We start from the raw sequence: 22,624 nt of genomic DNA, 5'->3' as shown, positions 1-22,624 counted from the left end.
ACACTCTGCTTTCAGGTTTAGATTTTCTGTGATCTGGAACATTAGAGCTTTCTGACTTTCTTGTGCTTCCTATCGTGGCCCATGTTAAATGTGCACGTGGTCCACAAAACAATGTGATCAACATTGAATATTTAAAGTCCATGTCTTTCAAGTTTATGAAGGGATATGACACAAAGCACAATGGCACATTTCCTCAGACTGAAAATGCCCACTTATCTGACTTACTGAATTTTGTAACACAAAACCGACATAGCGCATGTGCAGTACTAAGTTGAAGGGGTGCACACGTCTCTGTAAAAGAGTGAAATTATTTTTGTCTGCTAGAGGTGTGAGTGTGTTTTGTGATTGTAGACAGTGTGAAATATATGGCAGGATGCAAGAATGGCAGAGACCAGGGTCCATTCATTGACTAACGGTTGGTCATTATGCTTCCCTTGCCTTGACCTGTTACCAGACATCCAGACTGGATTTGCAAGGCCTCGACCCTGGAAGGTGTGTTAACTGGAAGCTAGAGAATTCTAATTAACCTGAAGTCCAAATCTGCATTTCTGTTACACGATTTCTAGTGGAAAGAATACCTGGTAGCGTTCCTGGGTGTGTGTGGGGTGTTTTTCAATAAAGTCAGATGTGGGGTGTGGTTTGTAAATTGCCAACTGTGGATTTAGGATGCTTGATTTTTAACTCTCCCTTTCCCAGATCACCAGTTGTGTGCTGATAGTCAAATTTTGTTATGTCCGTTTGCCACCTCCTTATCTGCCAGACACTGGAGTGCCCGGAAACAATAAGACGCTGATATTAAAGGCATTCTAGAGAACTGAACAATTAGTGATATCTATCAAAAATGGTCTGTTCATTTAACTGAAAAAGACGCACACACCCAATTTCACTTGATGTGTTGTAGTAGGTGTGTGTTCTAATAATTTTGTTTTATACTTTTATCATTTGTTTTTCTCAATTGTACTTTCTTGTTCTGGGGTGTTTTCACTTTTCCTCTACTTCTGTTTCACAGGTCTCTATCACTATTGCACCAGAGCTTACTTTTTGGTCAGGGCATTCTGAAACTTCCCACAACTCTGGGCCTTGGTAAGATTTGGCATGTTCCAACCCTCCGGTCCTTAAGTTCACCCCACACAAGCATTTTTATAAAACAACGTACAAGGCTTGGCTGACGCTATACACAATTCCTAAATTCCTGTGCTCGGTGCTACTAGTGCTTGGGTTTGCATTCTCCCAGACAGGTCAGTAGGAAAGTGAATTTATGAAAAAAACAATCGAATAACTCTTGATTGCGTAGAGGGAGTACGTGACCGTGTAACACGGGAGAGTCACGCAATACCGGGAGGTGGAAGGACGTGACTTAGTCGTGTAAACACGCAACATGCGTGGAAACAAGCCAGATTACTAACGAGCGCAGTGTCTGCCTCCGCCACACACCCTCTCTATAAAGAAAAGGGCCCAGACGGGAATGTCTGTGAGCAGCAGTCACGCCTCTTTCTTCTCCGCCCCTCTCATAATAACAGCCTCGCTTGCAAGGTATTCGCTTTACGTCGGAAGGGACGAGACCCTGCTTGAATCTTTTACGGATGGAGCAAATTATAATAATGATAATATTGCCATGGTGATCGCGTAGTATTTCTCTGCATTGCGAGGGGGAGGATTTTAGTTGAGCCAGTTTGGTAACCTTTCTAATGCTGCCGCCGCGCTGAAAGGTGAAAGACAGATTTCAAACAGGTATTGAGAAAAAAATATAAGCTAGGTAATAGGTAACACGCGTAAATATGTGTTTGGGGGTATGAGCGCATATGAGCAGTCCTGTATGTGTATAATTAATAGATAGATAGATAGATAGATGGATAGATACCAAAACACAAAATGTAGAGATGAGAGATATTGAGAGATACATTGATATTAAAAGCGATTTTGATAGATATCTGAAGTCATCAACACAATAACAAAATTGATATAGAAACATACTCATAAAGACAGGTAAATGCAAAATTCAGTAATACGGCAAGGGGCTCGAATCATTTGCATGACAATAAACATACATTCACCTTTCTGATGGAGCTAGTCACGGACAATATTTTGGGAACTACTCTCCTGGGCTCGCCCTTGAGCATGTGGGCAAAGGAATTCTATTACACTGTGTCAGGTGCTATGGAATTCGAGAAACACAATGTAAAATATCATAATTTTGTTCAAATTCAAGTTTAAAAACCTGAATTTAAACTATAATGGTGTTCTTTTTCTCATGAAAAATAGACCACTTGAGATGAAAATGTGAACATTTTGTTTGCAAAGTTCACCCTTGTGATCCAATTGTAGATTTGGTAGGTAAAACCCAGGCTTAATGAATTACTTTCACTGCCTCAACCCATGGCAATCTGCGCTTAGTAAACTGAGGCTAGTTGCTAGTACGGCAGTAGAGTGGTGGTGTCGGAATTTGCAGCGATTTCCCCTGACAGGTTATACAAGGCTTTCTTTAAACTTTGCAAGTTTAGTAAAATACATCTTAGAACAGTGTTTTTTCAATGGAACCCATCCTGTACCCCAGACAAAATCCTATGTTTATTGGGAGAATTGTATTGCTAAAAAGAGTTTGCAGAAAAAAGTCTACAAAAACATTTTGGTGGGAAATTGCAATTTTGAAATTTTGATATTTGTTAGAGTGAATCTGAAGTTCAGTTTTTGTATTCCTGGAGACTGCTTTAGAGATTGGAAGTAGATGTGGACATTCCACCTTTTTTAACTCTGTATTTGAAATGAGCACCTTAGAGAGATTCCAGTGATTTATTATTATACGTTAACAATGAATTACCCTGCCACACCATCGAGGTGACTCTTCCACTCCCAGCACAGTGTAGAATTAGAATGAGGTAAAAAGAACATGTTTCCATCACAGACTGGGCCCTTCCAGACAGGGCCACAGCTTCAGTGCCTGGAGTCAAGATTCCTTATAGAGGATTCTCGCCAGGGAGGTTGAGAAGTGGATGTGAGCTGGTACAACAACCTCACTACACATTTGTTACCTGCTCTTTGGATAAGTGATGGGTTTCAATTTAAACCTTTCCCAGAATACATAGAAAAGAAATGCGATCAGGTCTGGTACTCAGAAAAGGCCTCTCACCTGCACTCGAGATTCAGGCAGGTTGATCTTCAGAGCTACCTCCTCCCTCATGAAGATGTCAGGGTAACGGGTCTTGGCGAAAAGTGCCTCCAAGATGTCCAGCTGTGCCCGGGTGAAGGTAGTGCGCTCTCGACGCTGCTTCCTCGGAGTCGCTGAGAAGATAGACACTAGATTATAGGATGAGGCAATATTGGAGGAGTTCATTGTTTATCAAATGGGTGACGACATGCATGCAAAACTCAAGTGCTCTAACAAAGTCTTATGTCCAGTGTATAGAGCACCTACCTAGATTAATGAGATTGGGTATAAACATGTGAAAGATCAATGCCTCAGAGGAGTTTGTACAGTGATATTTGAAGACCATCAGATGCTTTGAGACAAAGATCCATATAGCGTAGTGTTCTAATTTTCCAATGAGTTAATCATATAATCTAGTCCAACTCCATATAATTAATATTATGAATAAAAATACAGGAAAGCAAGATGTATTGTATACTATACAGATTAAATTGTTAAGAGTTGTGGTTAGATGCAAGATGTAAAATAATTTATTTTCCGTACTGTCACCTGATTGCCAGTGTCAACAAAAGGCCTCCTGTTATGTGTAGCAGCACTGCTACAAAACATAACTCCCATTCAAAAAATGTATCTGTCCTGAAGAAGGCCCAACATAGTGATTGGAAGTGGTCCAAGTAGAAGCAACAGTCTAAACGTTTTGACATGTATGAAGGTAAATCATATAAACTTTGCCACTTATAACACTGTTTAATCAATTTGTGCCCTTTTCACATTGTGTTCATTGTGCTATTCTTTATTGTTATGTCTGATATTTCTTTAAGTCGTGCCTGGAGGAATTTCCTGAACAATTTAATTTGTATGTAAACAACATCTGGTTTTCCTATATTTGTATATGCTTTTAAACATCAATGAATTCACGAATTGAGAAAGTACCAGATTATATCATTAACTGTTTAAAACCTATTATAAAAGGATGTGTGCCCCCAAGCAAACTCTGAACACTTAATATGGAGTAAAGTAGCCCTTCTGGACATTAACCTATAGATCGCAGAGTCTTACATGGCTTTGCAACTACTGAATGTGCCTCCAGGCACATCCAGACATATTTGGGGACAGAAGGCTACCTTTTGTTCTAGGGTCAACCTCTACCAGCAGGACAAAATATTGAAAGGTAAGTATCTATACAGTTTTTATACCTAACTCCACATAAACCTTCCCTGGTGATATATCATTGAGATACTCAGCTGTGCAGTGAGGCATAGAAAATTCTCTGTGCCCTCTGCACACTTAATTTTCAATATTGTGTCCCTCAATTTTGTGGTACTGACATGCCGTCCCATCAATATTTGGGATTTGATATTCCCTACTACAATCACCCTCAGTGTCAGTAAAGTGAAATTCCAGTTCGAGTTTAGAGAAAGTCCATTTTAAACATAGTTAAAGTGACATCAACCCAGAATAAAAATACAAGGTTTCTATGCTGAAAGTTAATGAAGGCTGATGTCACGTCTTCTTTGTGTAAGTATAGTAAAAGTCCTTTGTAGGCCTGTACCGTACCCCCAGCTCAGTACAGTTAAACTCAACCTTAGGTATTGTGAAAGTTATTTGCAGACATAGTGAAACTGCTGATTGAGTGAAATGGAAGTGCAGAGCAGGCTCTTATTGATAGTGCAGCCTCAGAGTCAGACATCCGTTGTAAATAAAGTAAAAGACCTGTATGAGCATAGTGTACCTCAAGGGTAAATATAGTGAAAGTACATTCGTGTCTAAGTGAGGATGTGTGCTTTGAAGGTAAATAGAAGGTGTCTGCCTTACACTGTATTTTCAGTGTCAGTCAATTGAAAGTCAAAATTTACGTTTACTGTGGATAAAGTGAAAAATCCATGCTTTCCAGCATCTCACAGTACAGCACTGTGGTGTAGTTCTTTATATCACTGTCAGTGTCACTTCTTAGTGTGGTGTTGTTTTCGAGAACCCTGCATTGTCTCCTAGACAAAAGTGGTACTGGGGAAGGTGAGTGATAGTTTGCTTGACTTGGGAACAACTGCTGCCAAACTGGGATAATAAGGGTTGTACAATAAGTGAAGCCAAGGAAGGGTTGTGTGCAAGCTATTCCAGGGGAGGCAGTCCATAACATGTTGCAGCAATGACAATACAAGTTCAGAATGGAATGCTGGGCGGCGGTTCTAGCATGTGATGCTTTTCTACATGCACTGATAGTGACAAGACAGAGGTGTGACATAGACAACGCTAGAGCGAGGGATCACTGCCCGATGCCATGCTCTACTGAACTTGGATCATCAAATAGTTAATATTCGGTGGATAAAGTGTGTTGAGGCGGAGTAGGTTAGTTCGTGCACTCTACTGGTATTTCAGCTGGTGAGATAGTTGATGGCTTGAATATCTGCTGCTGAGAGCAGTGTGTGACTTGCAGGTCGCTGGTTGGAGCCCCAGCATGGTACACTCAGCCACTCATTCTTGAGAGATCGATAAAACTGGACATCCGTTTCGACACCTTTTCTATATGTGCTACAGAAATGACGTAACATACCATAACACAAAAGGATGCTCTGCAAAGCTCGTTGGCTATAAGTGCAACACCAATAACACATGCAACACATGCAGAAAATACTCAAAAGCTGAAGGCGGAATGCGCATTGCTCATGGCATGTTAGCACAGACCCTGTCATGAGCACGGAGCTCCCTCTTGTCGGTGTCAGGCTGAGATATGCTCTGGAATCCGGTTTGTGCCGTGTGGGTGAATCCGATAATTGCTCCCAGTCCCTCCAGGGACAGAAGACTGGTGTGCTATCGAAAAGAGGAGGCAGATGCTATGGAAGAGAGGATGGGACGTCCCCTCCTACCCCCTCCAGTGTAAATAGGCCTTCATATCCAACAAGTCGTCCATGTAGCACCCAGGCGTTCAAGTGGCAGACTGTCTGCCAGGTGTCACTCACGCCTCGGGTACCAGCCAGGCCTCGGGTTACAGACAGGCCTCAGGCTGCAGTCAGGCCTCAAGTAGGAGCTAGGCCTCTGGTATTAGCCAGGGCTCGATTTGTAGCATGGTCTGAGATAATAGCAAGGCCTCAGGTGATAGCAAGGACTCAGGAAGCAGCCAGGCCACGGATTTTAGGCAGGCCTAAGGTAGCCGCCGGCCTCGGGTTGCAGCTGGGTTCTTATTGCAGGCAGGCCCCAAGATACAGCCAGGCCTTCGGTGGTCTCCTGGACTCAGGATGCATCCAGACCTCAATTAGCACCCAGGCCTCAAGTTGCAGCCAGGCCTCAGTTAGCATCCAGGCCTCAAGTAGCATTCAGGTCTGTTAGCACCCAGGCCTCAAATTGCAGCCAGAACTCAATTAGCACCCAGGCCTCAAGCTGCAACCAGGCCTCAGTAAACACCCAGGCCTCGAGTTGGAGCCAGGCCTCAGTTAGCACTCAGGCTTCAAGTTGCAGCCAAGACTCAGTTAGCACCCAGACCTGAAGTTGCAGCTAGGTTTTAGTTATCATCCAGGCCTCACGTTGCAGCCAGGCCTCAGCACCCAAGACTCAAGTTGCAGCCAGGCCTCAGTTAGCACGCAGGCCTCAAGTTGCAACCAGGCCTCAGTTAGCACCCAGGCCTCAAGTTGCAGCCAGGCCTGAGTTAGCATCCAGGCCTCAAGTTGCAGCGAGGACTCAGTTAAAACCCAGGCCTACAGGATAAACTCGGACCTTACCTGGCAACAAGGCCTCATGTGGCAGATAGCCTGTCGGTGACAGGCATCAGGTAGCAATCAGACCTCGAGTGGCAGCCAGCCATCAGGTAGAACACATTCCTGACAGGACAGTTATAGCAGCCACACATCGGGTACAAATGAGATTTCAGGGAACAAACAGGCTTTCAGGTGAAAGCCAGGCTTCAGCTGGCAGCTAGGCCTTATGTTGCAGACGCACCCAGGAGAGAGACAGGCTGTAGTTTGTCGCCACGTTTTGAGAAGACAATTGTTGGAGAAGCTCCTCTGTCAGAAATCAGACAGTGGTGCAAGACAGGCTTTCAGGGCGCAGAAGACCCCAAACGATAGGTAAAAGTAGCCAGGACTTTGTGTGGCAGCTGGGCCACAGCTGGCAGGTAGACACGAAGTGGCAGCTAGGTGACTGGTGACAGGCCTCATGGAGGAGGAGACACCCGTTATTAAGCGGGTCTGGGCGCGGACGCCAGGACTTCCAAACCACAAGGAGGGGATTCCTATATTTACCTTTCAATGGAGCTTGTTTCCAAATACTTCGAGACATGGCGGCAGACAGTGAATTATTTAAGAGTTAAAACGCAAATCATGTCTCCAGGACACAATAGGGGTTTCATAAAACACAGACACCATTAGCAAAGAGTGCCTGCGCCCTCTGCGTCATCAGCTTTTCAGCATTTAGTTTCCCTGCTTCCCGCCACTTTGTCATGAAATATTTTCACTTCACCTCTGTGTTTCTCCTACTGCCGCTGGTGAGCTCCAAGTCAACCCAGAGCCTGAGTCCGACTCAACCCTCTTCTCCCACCTTATAAAAACACTTGGGGCTTTGCTGAAATTGCTGGCTCCCCAGTAAGCAGAATCTAATTCCGACATCACCACTTGACCGAATTGTGTGATCGTGGTGCAGTCACGTTAGGTCACTCATTTGCTAAAACGGGAGTCTGTAGAAGTGGACAGAAGAAAGGCATTCATTGTTGTTCGAGGAGTGGTTATTTTTACAGAGCCCGGTCGGGGCGTACAGGTGGGGGACCGCATCGATACCCACAAACAAAACAGTTCTCACTGGTTCCCCCTCTATGATCCACTGTTTGGAGCAACATACTTTATATTCACAGTAAACAAAGCAGACTGAAACCTTCCTGCAATAGAGAATATAACAATTCTCAGGCCGTATTTATTCACAACCATATAAACACGACATAAAAAACATCATCATATGTACAGTATTTCTTTTCATCTTTAAATTTCCATAATTATTTACAATATGCATCTGAAATAGTTTATGTTCTTTAAAAAGGAGTCATGGTTGTCCACCCACCAGGCACCTGTGGCATTGACTGTAAACTGGGGGCCGTGTTCCCCCAAAAACCAATTACGCTTCACAAGGCGAGACTCACCTGCCCCCTCAAGATAGAGGGGGCACGGGCCAGCATGAAAACTGTCCCCCAATCAAACCATGCCAGAGCCAACCCTAAGCAAGGGATCCCCCCTGGCACCCAATGGGAATGATACTGGGCAACCGGGCCATACCTTGGTCCCCTGGCGCAGTCTCATCCCCCAAATTAAAAATTCCAGGGCCATGTAATGGAGTACCGTGGGGGAAGCTATGGACATTCGCGGTAGCGGTCGTCCCGAGCCCCTTTCCTAAACCCACAGCACCGCCACCCTGGTTTGAGCCAAAAAGCTCATGATACCGTCTTGAGTTCGCCTGCACTAGTATTCTTGATGCCAAGGTTATCCACCTGTTTTGTGCCAAAACATGACTCCTTCCCTCCTAAGGTCTTCCTAATCCTGCTATTCTTTGGGGATGGGTGGGCGGGAAAGAATTCCTCCAGTCCTCTGGAGGAGTGCGTCGATTGTCAGGGGCAGCCCAGGGTCAAGAAAACAACCTGACCCTAGAGGGACTTGAGTCCCCCTTTTAACTAACTCGGGCTGCCCCTGCTACATACCTGGGAGCCCCCACCACACCCCCTTCAGCCAATCGGCTCACCCCTCTGGGTGAGCGCGATTTTCAAATATTTTCGCGGCAGCCACGGTTGGGCTGCCGGCCGAAACCGGTCCGATCCGGCACTCACCTGTATTGGGGGCGCGCTATGCTGTGGTGCGCGCCCCCTGCCCAGAAGAACGGGCCCCGAAGAAGCTCACGAGGTCCCGGGGTGAAGGCAGCAGTCTGTGGCGGACTGAGGTGAACCTGGACAGGCTCGGCGCTGGTTTTATCCATAGCATCGGTGAGCCCTTTCTGTGGTGTCACGTAGCTGAGAATGCCACTGGTGTTATGCAGTAACATTTCCTGCATGTGCAAAAGACCAACAAAGCGCCTACAGTAGGCTGCGGTCTCTGCAAGGCCGAGTTGCATGTGTAATATCGCAGACGTTTCTAAATAACTCCCTCGGATCGCACGTTAATAGTTGGAACACGCTGCTGAGTAAATAAAAACAGTATGGAAACAAAAATTCACTCCACCTCAAAAACACAAAAGAAACACAGCCTGGCTTTCTCGTGAATCTAACGCCCACCGGGAGCGTGACAGATGATCGACTATTGCTCTTTCTTAATGGAAATATATATGTGTGATTTGCATCTTCTAATAGTGCCCGCTTCTTTCTAAGCGCTCCTGATGTTGATGTCAACAGCTGAGGCATAGAAAGATAAGGTGATTGGTCCAGGACCACACAGCAGTAATCTCGTAATAGAAGCCAAGAATTGAAAACATATCTCGTTATTAAAGACTAGATCACGGTCCATTACTAGCGTAGATGTTAATGATAGCCCTTTGCGGTAACTGAATATTTAATAGGTTTAAATCCACATTATTTTCACAGTTGATTGTTAAAATAGAATTCTATAATATGTAGAACTTTCCTTGGCCCTCCTGCGCTATACCAAACCTTCCAACCGCTAAATTTGCAACCTTGTTCTCTGATACTAGCTCTGCGACTTGACCACACTGTGGGATCTTGCATAAATCGCACCGAGTCCCTATTCTGTCAAAGACCATACACGCTTAAAAAGTGGCTTTAAAGCGCTACATAGGTGACACGTGATCGCGACTACATCGATTCAACTAGAAAATTTTGCAACAACCCTCACCCCATAAAGTAGATGTTAGGCGGCTGTAAACGAGGTAGGGGGAGCACACTAATTGTCACCCTTCATAATGCAACATTGAACGAGAGTTTACAAAACAGCTGCTTAAAATCGAACCCATCGTGGAACCAGAAGACAAAGATAGAAGGCAAAACCTATCCTCGCCTAACCTAAAAGAACTATACCGACATCCCGCGTTGTAGAAGACTCCGAAAGATCGCGATCTTACTGGTGATGGATCCTCGGAGTGAAGGCCGCCCTGGGCCGTCGCCCCTCTCGGCGCCTTCACCCGAAGAAAGGGGTTGGAGGGGGTTAAAACTTGGCTCAAGCACGTGCTTGCCAGAGAAACATCTTACATTTGGAACACATGCCCCGAGTCTCCTGTCTTACTCCTCGACATCCTGCCTGGCAGCTCGCGTGTTTACCCTGGCAAGGGCTGGCGTTTACCTAACCTCATATAGATGCATTCTCCGGGAACCGGGAGGGGTGTGAGCAGACAAAGGGATCAGCCATGGAGCACTCCCTTCCGATAGATCGATCGATCTATCTATCTATCTATCTATCTATCTATCTATCTATCTATCTATCTATCTATCTATCTGAGTAAACTATCTGATGTATATCCAGATCTGTAGGAGACAGATCTATAGATAGTAGAGAGATTAATAAATAGAAGAGATAGCTAGATAGATAGTTCAGTTTTTGCATTCAGTGGTACAGAGTGCATATTTAACTTTCTCTATTCCGTTCAGCGATTTCGGCATTTCAGATATAAGAAAAAAGAAAGAAATATCAACTGGGCACGTGCATTAACAATTAATTTTGCAGCATTTTTAGGTAATATACGAGAATAGGCCGCGGTGTTTTCCGCTCACACGCTCGTTATGTCATAACTAGAAATCTTGTCAGTTCGTTTGGAAGCAAATGACCATGAAATGGTTTCTGACGAGGTCGCTGTTGCATTTCGGCCCTAAAAGAAGTGTCTTACCTAATGAAATATGAAAAAACGAGAGGTGCGTTTCTTTGAAAGACGCCTAACCACTGACGTGTGATTTTGTGGACTCCTGAAAAATGTTATTTCCGTCAACAAAACATTTCCTTTCCTGTCTGACTTTTCCACTGGAGAATATTTCTAACACGGGATCGGGAAAAAATATATTAAGTGGCGTTCGAACAGTTTATGTTTTATTTCCTCCTACTCGAAACACGAAAGTCTAAAAAAACCAGAATTCACTGTTTCTAAAAATGAAGCACATATCTGCTGCCTACGTGACATTTGATGTTGCCTGTTGTTGGCTATAAAATAAATGTGTCAACGATGTCCTTTCAGTATCGCAGTCGTGGCGCTTTTGAGATCCTTTTTGGGTTTGTACGGATTTGTTGTAGAGGAACGGGGCAGTGATCACTGACAGCATGTGGCCATGAGGTACAAAAATCGCCTAAAAATCCCTTGCCTTCCAGTTCATTTTGAACCAGATCACCACCCGGTGTGCAGTATATCACCTGAACCCCTACGGTGCTGTCTGTCGTTAATTGTCTACTTCCACGAAGACACATATATTTGTGTATTGCGGTATTTTAAGGGGCATATGACCAGGCGTGTCACAGTGCCGGCAGTGGCCTGGCCCCGGAATACACACAAACGTCCTGCGCGGTTTGCAGTCGGATTCCGATGTCGAAAAGGGAGATGTCCGTACCATTCACGGATACCGACAATGTGGACACCGTGTAATGTTCTGCAAAGCAGAAGGAAGTGATGCATTAGGATAACACACGTGTTGCGCACCAAACTGTGGGATTCTCCGCACATCGCCCTGGTTTCCAGCTCGCGCGCACCCGAAACAGCTGCACCTATCATGAGGATTTATCTTCAGATCCGCGTTTCCATCATTTTCACTACGTTTTTAGTTGGGAGCACTGTTTTTTGAATATGTACATATTTGTTTTGGTGAGGGATTGCTCTAAGGGTGGTTTATTTAACGCAGGCTGGCTCAGAACACACATGGCACATCACAGCAACAAATGAAATGGAATACACCCTCAAAAGGGCGATCGATACCTCAAGCCCCTACTTTAAGCAATGTATCCATTCCTTTACTCGTGCTATTCTGCTACCCGTTCGGCTACCAGTTCTTCCACCCATTCACATGAAGACTTCTATTAACCCTCAATAACTCCAAGGATCTATATACGCAAACATGCATGCCTTCATTGACGTATAAATTGGCCCATCTGTACATTCAGCCACCTATTCATGGTATTCATTGAAAAAGATATGTTCTCTGAATGCACTCTTCTTCCTATGTGTATAACTGAAATGGGAGAGAAATAGTTACACCTGACATGTATAGCGCTACAAAGTGGCAATCATTGCGGTACAAAGTGTTATAAAGCATAGTTTAAATCAATGTTTTCAAAAAACAAACATGCATTTTTTGATGCATCAAAGCCCCAGGAGCACATACCCCATGTATACATTTATGAATATGTCCATTCATTTTTCTATTCATCCTATCTTTAAAAGAATCGGTCCACCCATCCCTCCAGTGCTACTGTCTGAAAGTTTCCACATGCAGTGGTGTTCTCTTGCCGTGCAGCCTCGCAGCGCTAGGCAGGTACTCACAGGGATATCCCACGGCCGAGTGCAGGAGGTCCATGCCGGGCCCGGCCAGGGCCAGCCCGTTGACGGCATAGTGCGGTTGCTTGATGTAGGACATCATGGTCCTGCTGGGGGCGCTCCTCGGGGCTCCCGGGCGGCGAGGGTCTCAGCTCCGGCTGCGGCACTCCTCTCCGGCTTCCGCGGCCTCTCCAGTGATCCAAGAACGGGAATGTGCTGTCCTGCAATGGAAGAGGCAGAGGGTGGGATGAGGGCGGCCCCTGAGCTCCTGCGTGGTGAGAGGGAGGCGCCTCCTGCCCGCTGCTGCCCTGCCTGTCTGCCTCCCTGCTGCTGTGACCAATCCTCAGCGCCTACCAGCCCAGACTGCCGGCCAAGGTGAGCGGCCCGGCTCTTTAAGGAGCCCCCGCCCCCTCCCGCCACTAATTAAATCAAGAAGTTTGACAACAGCACCCCCCGCCGGGGCTCGAGCCGGCCCCCTTTACAGCAGACACAGCCACAGTCCTACCGCCCTATCCGACTTTCAAGCACCCCCTCTGCGGTATTCAGCCATCCACCCTCCTCCCCAACTCACAAGCACCCCCTCTGCGGTAGTGAGCCATCCACCGTCCGGCCCTGCCCCACTCACCCCTGCACAGGAGACAGAAGCCACACTCCGGGTTTAACTACCACCATCAAACCTACCCTACTCCTACCCTATACAGCAGACACGCAGCCACCATCACAAGGTACTGCCACCCACCCCAGCCAGCACCCAGCTCCGTTTACCACAGGCACGTAACTGCCATCTTCGATATCTGCCCCATCCTTCACATCACCCATCCCCAGCGCCCTCACCGTACAACTATCCGCCCACCTTCACCCCCCCCCCCACACACACCCGTTATGCAGCCCTACCATCGGCCGCAGCCCAGACTCCCTAGCCCTCCATAGACACCACACAGCACCCAGGCAACAACCACCTGACCCCAACCAGCCATCAATACACAGCCACTGTGAAGTCCTCGTCCACCACCTCTTCTCCACTATCCGCACTTCTCGCCCACAACGCCCCCACCAGAGAGTTTTAAAGAGACTTGACGCCAGGACCAAGGGCGTATGCACGTCAGGCTTTCTTACCTGTAAAAGCAAAGCTACAGGTACTAGAATTTAAAAAAAAAAACTACCTATGGACATTGACTCCGGCCCATCTCTGTCACTCCCGCTGCCTCTGCCCCTCCCCCAGCAACCCTCACCAGCGCCCCCCGGGCCCTATTGTCCTTCCGCTGCATTGACAGCCACAGCCAGGGACCCCGGGCCAGAGGGGGCTAATGGCACCTGGACAATACCCCTGAGTAGCATTTTCTGCCTTACAAAGGGGTTTATTTAACAAAGACGGAATGGGCGATCTGTCCCAGGCTCATCTCCTTTTCAGGGGTATCTTGGGATGTCTATTACTGCCCCAGAGTGCATGCTAATGCGGCGCTAATGAGGTAAACACACCGGGGCGCGGCCCCTGGAGGCATCACGGCCCAGGCTTCGGGGAGAAGGGCGTCGAGGCGCTGCACTAGTGTGCCGTTCAGTGTCTTACACGGTGGCACCAATGAATCACTGACTTCCCAGCTTGGATAGTTAGTTCAAATAAGATGTGTACCAAACATTCAACCACTGGGTCATTATGGGAATAAGTAGGCGTGTCAAATTTCTTAAAATGCCCCTCACATATATGTTATCCATAGGTGCCCTTAAAGATCTGTGGTCTATATGCCTATATCCTCCTTGCTCCATATGTTCTAAAGTGTGGGCCGATTATCTACATACCTGTACATCAAATCGTCTCTACCTAATCTCTCAGCCGTGCATACCTCGCGATCAATAAACATTCATTGCTCCGTTAGTCTGCTGTGTCCACCCACCCGCCCCTCATGCATCCATCCCTATTGATCAACTCATCAATCCATCCAACCAATCACTAACCCTATCAACCACCCACCCACCCTACCTACCCGTCCGTCCTTCCATCCATCCATCCATTCAACTCATCCATTCATTCACCCATACATCCATTCACTTCTCCATCCATGCATTCTTGTCAGTTGATCCACTTATCCATCCTCCGAACCATCCTTTTAACCCATCACCCAACCATTCCTCCATGTTGATTGATTAGTCCGTCTGTCGCACCTTACACTTTTAGCATTCCCACCCCAACCTTTCTACCGATGCAACCGTCTGTCCATTCCACCCCTCCCCGCCCCACCACAGTTCTGTCGAGAGCTTTATAGTTCTTATGAAGTTGTTCAATATATTATCTGAAAATCAACTGAATTGGCATCTAAGATGGCGCGCCTCATGGGAACTGTCAACTTCCTGGGCCCATCCAGCCGCGGGCCAGCCCTTGAGCGGCACGTGCGCCGGAGGTTCACCCACAGCTCGTGAAATGTGTCAGGTGAGGCAGCCAGCTCTGGGTGTAGGAGCTTCCTGTGCTCCGTGGGGATGTCTGAAGCGAGGAGAAGCCAGGCCGAGGTGTCTTATTTTATTAATTCACAGTTCGGAGCGCTCTGCAGGTAAAGGGCGTAGAGGGCGCGTAAGCGGCCGGGCCTCCAGCAGTGTCGGCAGCGGTGCCCGGGAGGCGCGGAGCGGCCACCACAGCGGGCAGGTGAACGGCTCAGGCCTCAGCGTACACGAGGCGAGATTGTACGCGTGCAGCGCGCAGGGCGCACGGTTTCTCTGGCACGGCTGCAGCTGTGTGTGTGTGTGTGATTTGTTTGTTATGGGGCTGTGAGGGGATTACGCACTTAAACCCTGACAACTATTTTTGTGTGCAATTTTATAAAGCGCGACGTCGACCTGAGGTGACTTGGACGCTTTACACGAGCCCTAGTTACATTATACAAAGTCATATTCGGTTGTTAGGCGCGGAGAGCTCAAGTGATTTGTCCAGGATCGCAGGAAGTTTGGCTGCCACCATACTCGGACCTGGTTCCCTAGTTCTAAAGTGGCCATTTCTGGCCATTAGGCCACATCCTCTCCCTCGTTCTATCTGGTCTCTGGCCATGGAAGCCCCGGTGCTTGCAAAGACACGTGTAGCTTAAACGGCGCACAATGTTCTAATGTGCTGCCGATTCTGAACATATTTCTCTACACCTTTATTCCTGACACACCTGCTTTTGGTGAAAAATAAATATTAACCCATTTATAGAATTCATATCTTCAGTGTATCACACAGAGACAAGAGCAGTACCTCCATGAATAAAGGCTGCTTGCAACCAGAAGTGCGTGCTGGGCCCCCATGGCAGTCTGTGATGGTATGTTGAGGCGTTTTTATTATTAAATATAATAATACAATAGTACTAACACAACTTTGAATTCTAATAGTGGCAATAATGCCACTAATAAAAAATGCTACTGTTCATAATAATGTATATACACGTATGTCAAACCAGACAATAAAGTATATATTTAAATATACGTGGATTTAGACAAGAAAACACTCGAATGGCTAATTTTTAAGAAATGATTTAGAATGTATGTTGTAAAACCCGTTTGTCAGATAAAGAGGAGCAATTTAAGCAATACGAAGTTTTTCAATTGCGAGTGTCCATAGGTATTCGTGTAAACGTTCCGTCACAGTAAATGCTCATATAAGGACCAGTGTATTTCTTTCTGTGCAGATTGTACATTTTACTGCTGTGGCAGTAATATCACTGCCCATGTCTTGAGGGAATTCGTGCATACAAATCAGTTTCCATAAGTTTAAGGAATGGCACCATAGTCGTTCGTAACATTTTTCCAATCAATGCGAAGACAGGAAGTACGAGCAGCATATTATAGTGTATTAAATAATTCTGCAATCGTTTTTAGCGTCGATTTTCTTGTTGGAAAAAGTGCAGCAAAAAATACAGACTACTTAGGTAGTATGCTGGAGCAGTGCCTTCTCGAGATTGTGCGGGCACCGACAAGCAAGGACATCCAGTTTCCGGTTTATCAGTAAACCACGTGAACACAGGTGGCTCCCTACCCCCCCCCCCCACACACACACACACCACGCACATCTGCTTCACACAGTGCCTCAATCAGCCTGCCTTTGGCAACCAACCCTAGCTGCTCGTGGCCTTCAGTTGTTCACAACAGGGGGTGGAAGCAGGGCCTGGCCTTTGGCCAAACCTGTGCTAAACCTGCTACCTGATGTAGGTGGATCTGCTCTATCACAGACAAGGGAACATGGGTAAGAATTGAATCAGAGTCATAAAATAGAGTGCGAAATCAAGGTATATCAACAAATAGGTCCCATTCACAACCATTCTTCATCAAATTATGGAATATATAAGAGAAGAAATGTGTCAATGAAAGAACCCAATAGAAGAAAGTAAGGCAAAACAAGTTGTGAGGTCAGAAAGGGGTATTTTGTCCACCAGAGAGCTGGAATGAGGCTAACAAAATGGTAAATTGATGAATAACCACAATAGCGAAACAATGAACTGTATTCAATCGACCCACGTAGGGATCAGGTGATTGTTGAAGTGCTTAGTAATCAGTGAATGAGCGGATTCAACGTATATACTCTAAAAGTTATTTATTTTAATAACAATACAAGCTCTTGAACATCAAACCTGGGCATTGAACAACTTTTGTGGCTGTAAAATGACGATGTAATAAATCATGACGGAGAGAACCCAGAATTTCAAAATCAATAGACATATACTAAAATAGAATTTAATTGAAAAATGTAAAATATCTACAGCTCCCATATGTATATATAGGTCTGATGACACCATAAACCGCAAGGCTGAAGTCTTGGTTGTTTGAAAACGTCCCCAGATCCCTTCAGTGGCACTTCAGACCCATAACTTACATGGTACCCATTATGTAATTTTCTTATAAGATATTTATTTTGGGTCAGTTATCTTTAAAAAAATGTCTTCAAATAGAAGCTAACAATGGGCACTGAGTGGGGTAAGACTGTGTATGATTTGTTTACCTTTCTTGAACACATTCCTAATAAAACAGTGGGCAAGAGTGAGGGTCAGTGGATTTCGGTGAATCTTTGACTGCAGCATTTTCCACGTAATTATGGATTTACCGCATTTTCCATATAATTTCCCACATAAATTGCACATTTCACAGCAAATGCTGTTTCTAGCTAAAATGGAAGAAAGCAATACTGCCGGAGAATTTGCCCCATAATGTGCATGCTTGGCCGCATAATTTAGATACTTTGTGTCAATTCTGTCTTTCCTGCTGCATAATCTTAGTAATTATGGCAATGGTAGTGCGTTTCGGGTCGCTTGGAGACTGTCTTTATTTTGATGGCTATTTATTTCACAGGGAGCCGTGAAATATTGCCATAGTTCACGGTTCCCTGGTGTTTTTCTTATATCAAGGTTCATAGAAAGGAAGGCGGGCGATTGAGGGTGTCAAAACACCTGGGGCATGAAAGGGTCTGATGCCAGCATGTCCAGTCCGAACTTCTGAAGGTGCCCTGGGAGCTGCCAGACCGTCTTCACAGCTCGTTTGCGGTCTCTCTGAGGGCAAAGGTACAGCCTGCGTCCGCCATTCGGGCTGGTGTGACATGGAAATGGCCGTCAGCAAACGGGACTTCCTCTTAGCGCCCAGAATCAGCATGTCTGAGTCTGGCACATTTGTACAGCAGAGAAGGGCAACACCTCGCCATAAGGGTACACGAGGGGCCACTGACTCCCAGGGCTCTTGTCTCAGACCCCGGAGCAGGAGCAGAAGGTAAGGGGCGCGAGAAGGCGTGGCGTGAGGGAAGTCTGACGTCGAGGAGAAGGAATGATGACCGTAGCGCGCTCACAGTTATAGTGCACACACAGCATATGCAGGTCAAACCCACTCACCTAGTACTCGCGCGTGCGCACACAGATACACACACAGTACACAGTACAAAACACACTCACACAGTACCTACACAGACCCACTGCACGCGCACAATATAGAGTGCAAACACACGCACAGCCTAACAATGTATTCTCGAACGTCATAATGATATAATATGACGCTAGACCTGACGCGTGGACCATGTTCGTTCCGTGTTTTCACACTTTGTATCATGGATTGTCATTTTAATCTGTCTGTATAGTTAGTTGCCTTTTGGTGAATTTAGAATCTTAATTTCATAGCAGTATAAAGTTAGCCGTGGGAGTTATCCCTGAACGAACGGGTACAACTGAGAGCATTCTTAAAAAAACAAAACACAACTGAAATATTTAGATTCCCCTGACTTTAATGAATGGCTACGGTCCTGCTGAAATTCACTTTTAATAGTGCCGTAGTTTGTGTGTTACAGAAACTACCCGAAGCGAGACAGGCTGTCAAACTACCCGAAGCGAGACAGGCTGGCACGGTGTAAAACACATACATTAATTGTCTCTTCAATAATTAGAAAATAAATGTACATTTCACAGTCCAGTCAATATAAGCTATTTCCCTTTTTTCTTGCCCAGACACGTATTCGGACTATGCAAAACTCTGTACAAAGAGAGAATAAACATAACGCAACGGGCTAAAATATATATATATATATATATATATATATATATATATAATCGAATACCTTCAACCTCGTTGTGGATTAAAACTAAACGGTACCTAAAAAATCTAGCACGGTGTTTCCACTGGACCCATCATTGTGCAAGAGACGAAATACGTTGTTTAATTTTGTAACGTAGATGCACACAGTTTTCTTTTCCCTGATGATAGAGTACTGTATATTTTATTTATGTTTAAATCTGCAAAACCAACATACCATATATTTGTGTTTATTTATTTATAGTTCTCTGTGGGGCTTCACCAGTTTAAAAACCGACACACAAACCCTTCAGAGGTGAACATAGAGTCATCTGCCTGCCGGAATACCTTTAGTCTTCATTTTCAAAGTCACCGTTGCAGGACCGCTTTCAAGGGTGTTTTTTTTTTTAATACTTTGAGTATTATGTTGTGCAAACTCGACCTGAAGATTTTCCAGCGCTTTGCATCAGCTCCAGTAACATCACACAAAGTCACATTCATTTTTTATGCACGAGGATTTTAAGTGATTTGCCCAGAATCCCAGGCAGTTGAGCCGATGCCGGGACGCGAATCTTGTTTCTCAATTCCAAAGTTGGCAGTTCTGGCCGTAACATCACCTTCTGTCCTCCAAACGCTAACTGTGTTAGTGCCCCCTCACACACACTTACCCCTTGAGAGAAATGCCCTGCGTGATCCGATCACACCATTAGCCCTGCAGTTCCTTGAGGTGTGTGTATTGCACACCCCGTTGCCTCTGATAACGCTGGATCGCACAGTAGAGGGGCGGGCACCGCAGCAGCCACCCTGAGCGCGATTAGTTTCCATTAAACTTTCTCAATATTTGCATTTTCCTTTCACCAATCACGACTTTTTCCCTACGAGTTTTCGGTCGTTTAAAACATATTGCACATAGCGCTGCCTTTCTGACAGTCATGCAAAAGAATTGCGGGCAAGAAAGGTTCAGATTATTTGACTCTGATGATTTTCTTGCAGAATTCAAATCTGTTAGCTAAATATGACGATTTCACAATAAAGATATGCAAGAGTATCTGGAATTTCAGAATCTGCCTTTCAATATCTCACTATCTACATGTGTTTGAAGATCACGGAATCTATTTTAGATGTTCAAGGACTGTGGATTTCAGAATTTGCGCCTCGAAATTTTAGAATCTGTTTGTCTGGAAATCACGAAATCTGCTTCTAGACTTTCCAGAATTCGGATCTGTTAATTTCAGTACCTGCATGTAGATGTTTCAGATGTTGTGTCTGGGGTCGAGATTTGAGGCTACGTGTAGGGATTTTACAATTTGCAATTGTGTGCCTGGTGTTGAGATTTCAATATCTACTTCTAGATTTTCCACAATCTGTCTATATGTAAGCATGCTAGGATTTCAGAATGTGTATTTGTAAGAATACGATTCCAGAGTCTACCCTTAAAATCTGTCTTCGAGTACCTGGGTCGGGTGATTTCAAAATCTGCATCCAGCTTTTGAAGAATTTCCGTGTTTCTATCTGGAAATTGCAGACTCTATTTCTAGACTCCCAAGGCTCTCTATCTGAGTCTGATTTGGGGATATGTTGAACCCGCATGTTGGTATTTCAGAATGTGTCTGTGTGCCTGGTTCTGGAGATTTCAGAATTCACATCTCCTTGGATAGGGACATTTCAGCATCTGCGTCTAGATATGTCAAATATTCACTTCTATGTTTTTTGGAGGGATTGGAATCTGGATCTTCCAGGGTTTTCATCTTTGTGCCTAGTCATGTCTGAAGCTGTTTCTAAAGATCCCATTTCCGCATAAGACTGATTCTAGAGAGGTTACGTGTGTATTTTGTGCCTGAAGCCTAAATCTTAAATTTAATCTGTGGTTAGAGACCTCCCCGTCTGTATCTGTGGCTGCAAACTTCAGAGTATGTGCCAGGAGCGAAAACAATCCGGGTATTTAAATTTACAGTCTGTATATAGAGATTTCGGGAGTTGTGCTTTTGCCAAGAGATTCCAAAATGCGTATCGCGAGATTTTATGGACTGTCTCTGGAGAATTTGTATTATGTATAGAGCTTTTGAAATCTGTGTATTTCAGAATGGGGAACTGTATATTTCAGATTTCCTCTTCCAATATTCTACAGTATTTGTCTGGACATTTTACATTCTGCTTATGGGACATCTTATTATATTGTTAGAAATGTGAGTTTCGAAATGTTACAAATTGTGTTAACCTATTTTACATTCTCGGTATTTCTGAAGATCTTTGAAGATTTCAAAATGTATCTATCGATTTTACAATGGGTTTCTTGAGATATTATAATGTGTGTTCTGTCGCATCATAATTGGGCTCATTGTCCATAAATTTCTCATTATTTATATTTTTGCACTGTTTCCTCCCCAGTAGATTTAGGAACCTATACAAATGTCTCAGAAAAGGTCAGAATCTGTATGTGTGGACTTTAAAGTCATCGGCTGATTGCAGAACCACGACCTGAGCCGGGGAGGTATCTTCCATTGGTGCAGCAGGTGCAGTGACACGGGGACGCAGTCCTACAGGGCTCTTTGATCCCTGAAGCTGTCAAAGGGACAATTTTCCTTCCTTGCCCCAGGATCCCTGGCATCATTGTTACACTACTGGAATGGGATGGTGTGGTATTACATCCAGAGCTGCCACTTTGGAACTGGGGCACCAGGTTCGAGTCTGCTCGGGGGCTCGATATCTGACGCATCACGTAATCACGACAGGACTGAAAAAAAACAAAAAAATGTGAACTTGTGTAGGGTGACTGGTGCTCACTAAAGTGCTCCAAAGTGCTACGCCTTTGGGTCGAGTTGCGCACTATATAAAACTGTAGAAAAAATCAGGAGGATATGAACGGTTCCTGTCTGCCCCAGGGGCGTAGCTTGGTCAGTAAAACCAGGGTGGGGGGTGAGCGGGTGAGCTTCACATTTTCCAAAAATCAGGGTGGCATGGTAAAAATCATTATACCACAAGCTGGAAGTGGTGGGTCAGGGGGGCAGTGAAAGCTAGAGGAATGTGGATTGGTTGGAGTACTGAGAGAAAACACAATATGCTGTAAAATAACCAACACTTTCGAGGTATTTCAAAACAGAAAGATAATAATGCATGCTTTTTGTCTGTATGTAACCATTCCTGATGACATCCTACATACACCTCACCATACCCGACGGAAGGCACCCGTGCCCAACTATTTACAAGCGGATACATTTGTTAGGAGCTGTGACACCACCCCGCCTCCCCGGGCTACTCCTGGGTTTCCCCCCTCATGCTTGGAGACTGCGTTAAGCAGTTCGCAGCTCAGCTCGCGCGCCTTGCATGTTACCTCGACCCCAAGAATCTTCGTCGCCTTTTTGCCACCTGCGGTGTACACTTGCTGTAGTGCCGGGCCAATCAACACGCCCACTGCCGCGTGCCACCACAAATCGTGGGACGCAAACAGGTGAAGCTGTTATGCGTGCATTTTTTAAAACGGTGACGTACGAAAAACAGGGTAGCGCGTGGCGCTCCTCAACCAGCGCAGTCATTAAACAGGCAGCATAT

General features: G+C 45.4%; 1 protein-coding gene across 5 annotated transcripts in view; it reads right to left on the bottom strand.

The window, feature by feature from the left end:
* Positions 1-22,624, bottom strand: part of LOC138259646 (homeobox protein otx5) — a 56,591-nt gene that overhangs the window by 9,201 nt on the left and 24,766 nt on the right. The window contains exons 1-3 of one of the 5 annotated variants that reach the window (XM_069207505.1): positions 13,555-13,576; positions 12,578-12,792; positions 3,128-3,294 (exon numbers count right to left, since the gene is read on the bottom strand). In XM_069207505.1, the coding sequence (XP_069063606.1) occupies positions 3,128-3,294; positions 12,578-12,674 (264 nt within the window). In that variant the 5' untranslated portion in view covers positions 12,675-12,792; positions 13,555-13,576. Of the gene's footprint in view, positions 1-3,127; positions 3,295-10,310; positions 10,379-12,577; positions 12,976-13,554; positions 13,577-22,624 lie in introns of those variants that run through there. The other 4 variants (XM_069207504.1, XM_069207503.1, XM_069207506.1 and 1 more) reach the window with 4 other exon arrangements.

Source organism: Pleurodeles waltl, chromosome 9 (assembly GCF_031143425.1).
Source record: "Pleurodeles waltl isolate 20211129_DDA chromosome 9, aPleWal1.hap1.20221129, whole genome shotgun sequence".
NCBI classification, from domain to species: domain Eukaryota; kingdom Metazoa; phylum Chordata; class Amphibia; order Caudata; family Salamandridae; genus Pleurodeles; species Pleurodeles waltl.
Note: the sequence above shows the minus strand (reverse complement) of the source record. Positions and strands in the feature narration are given on the sequence as shown.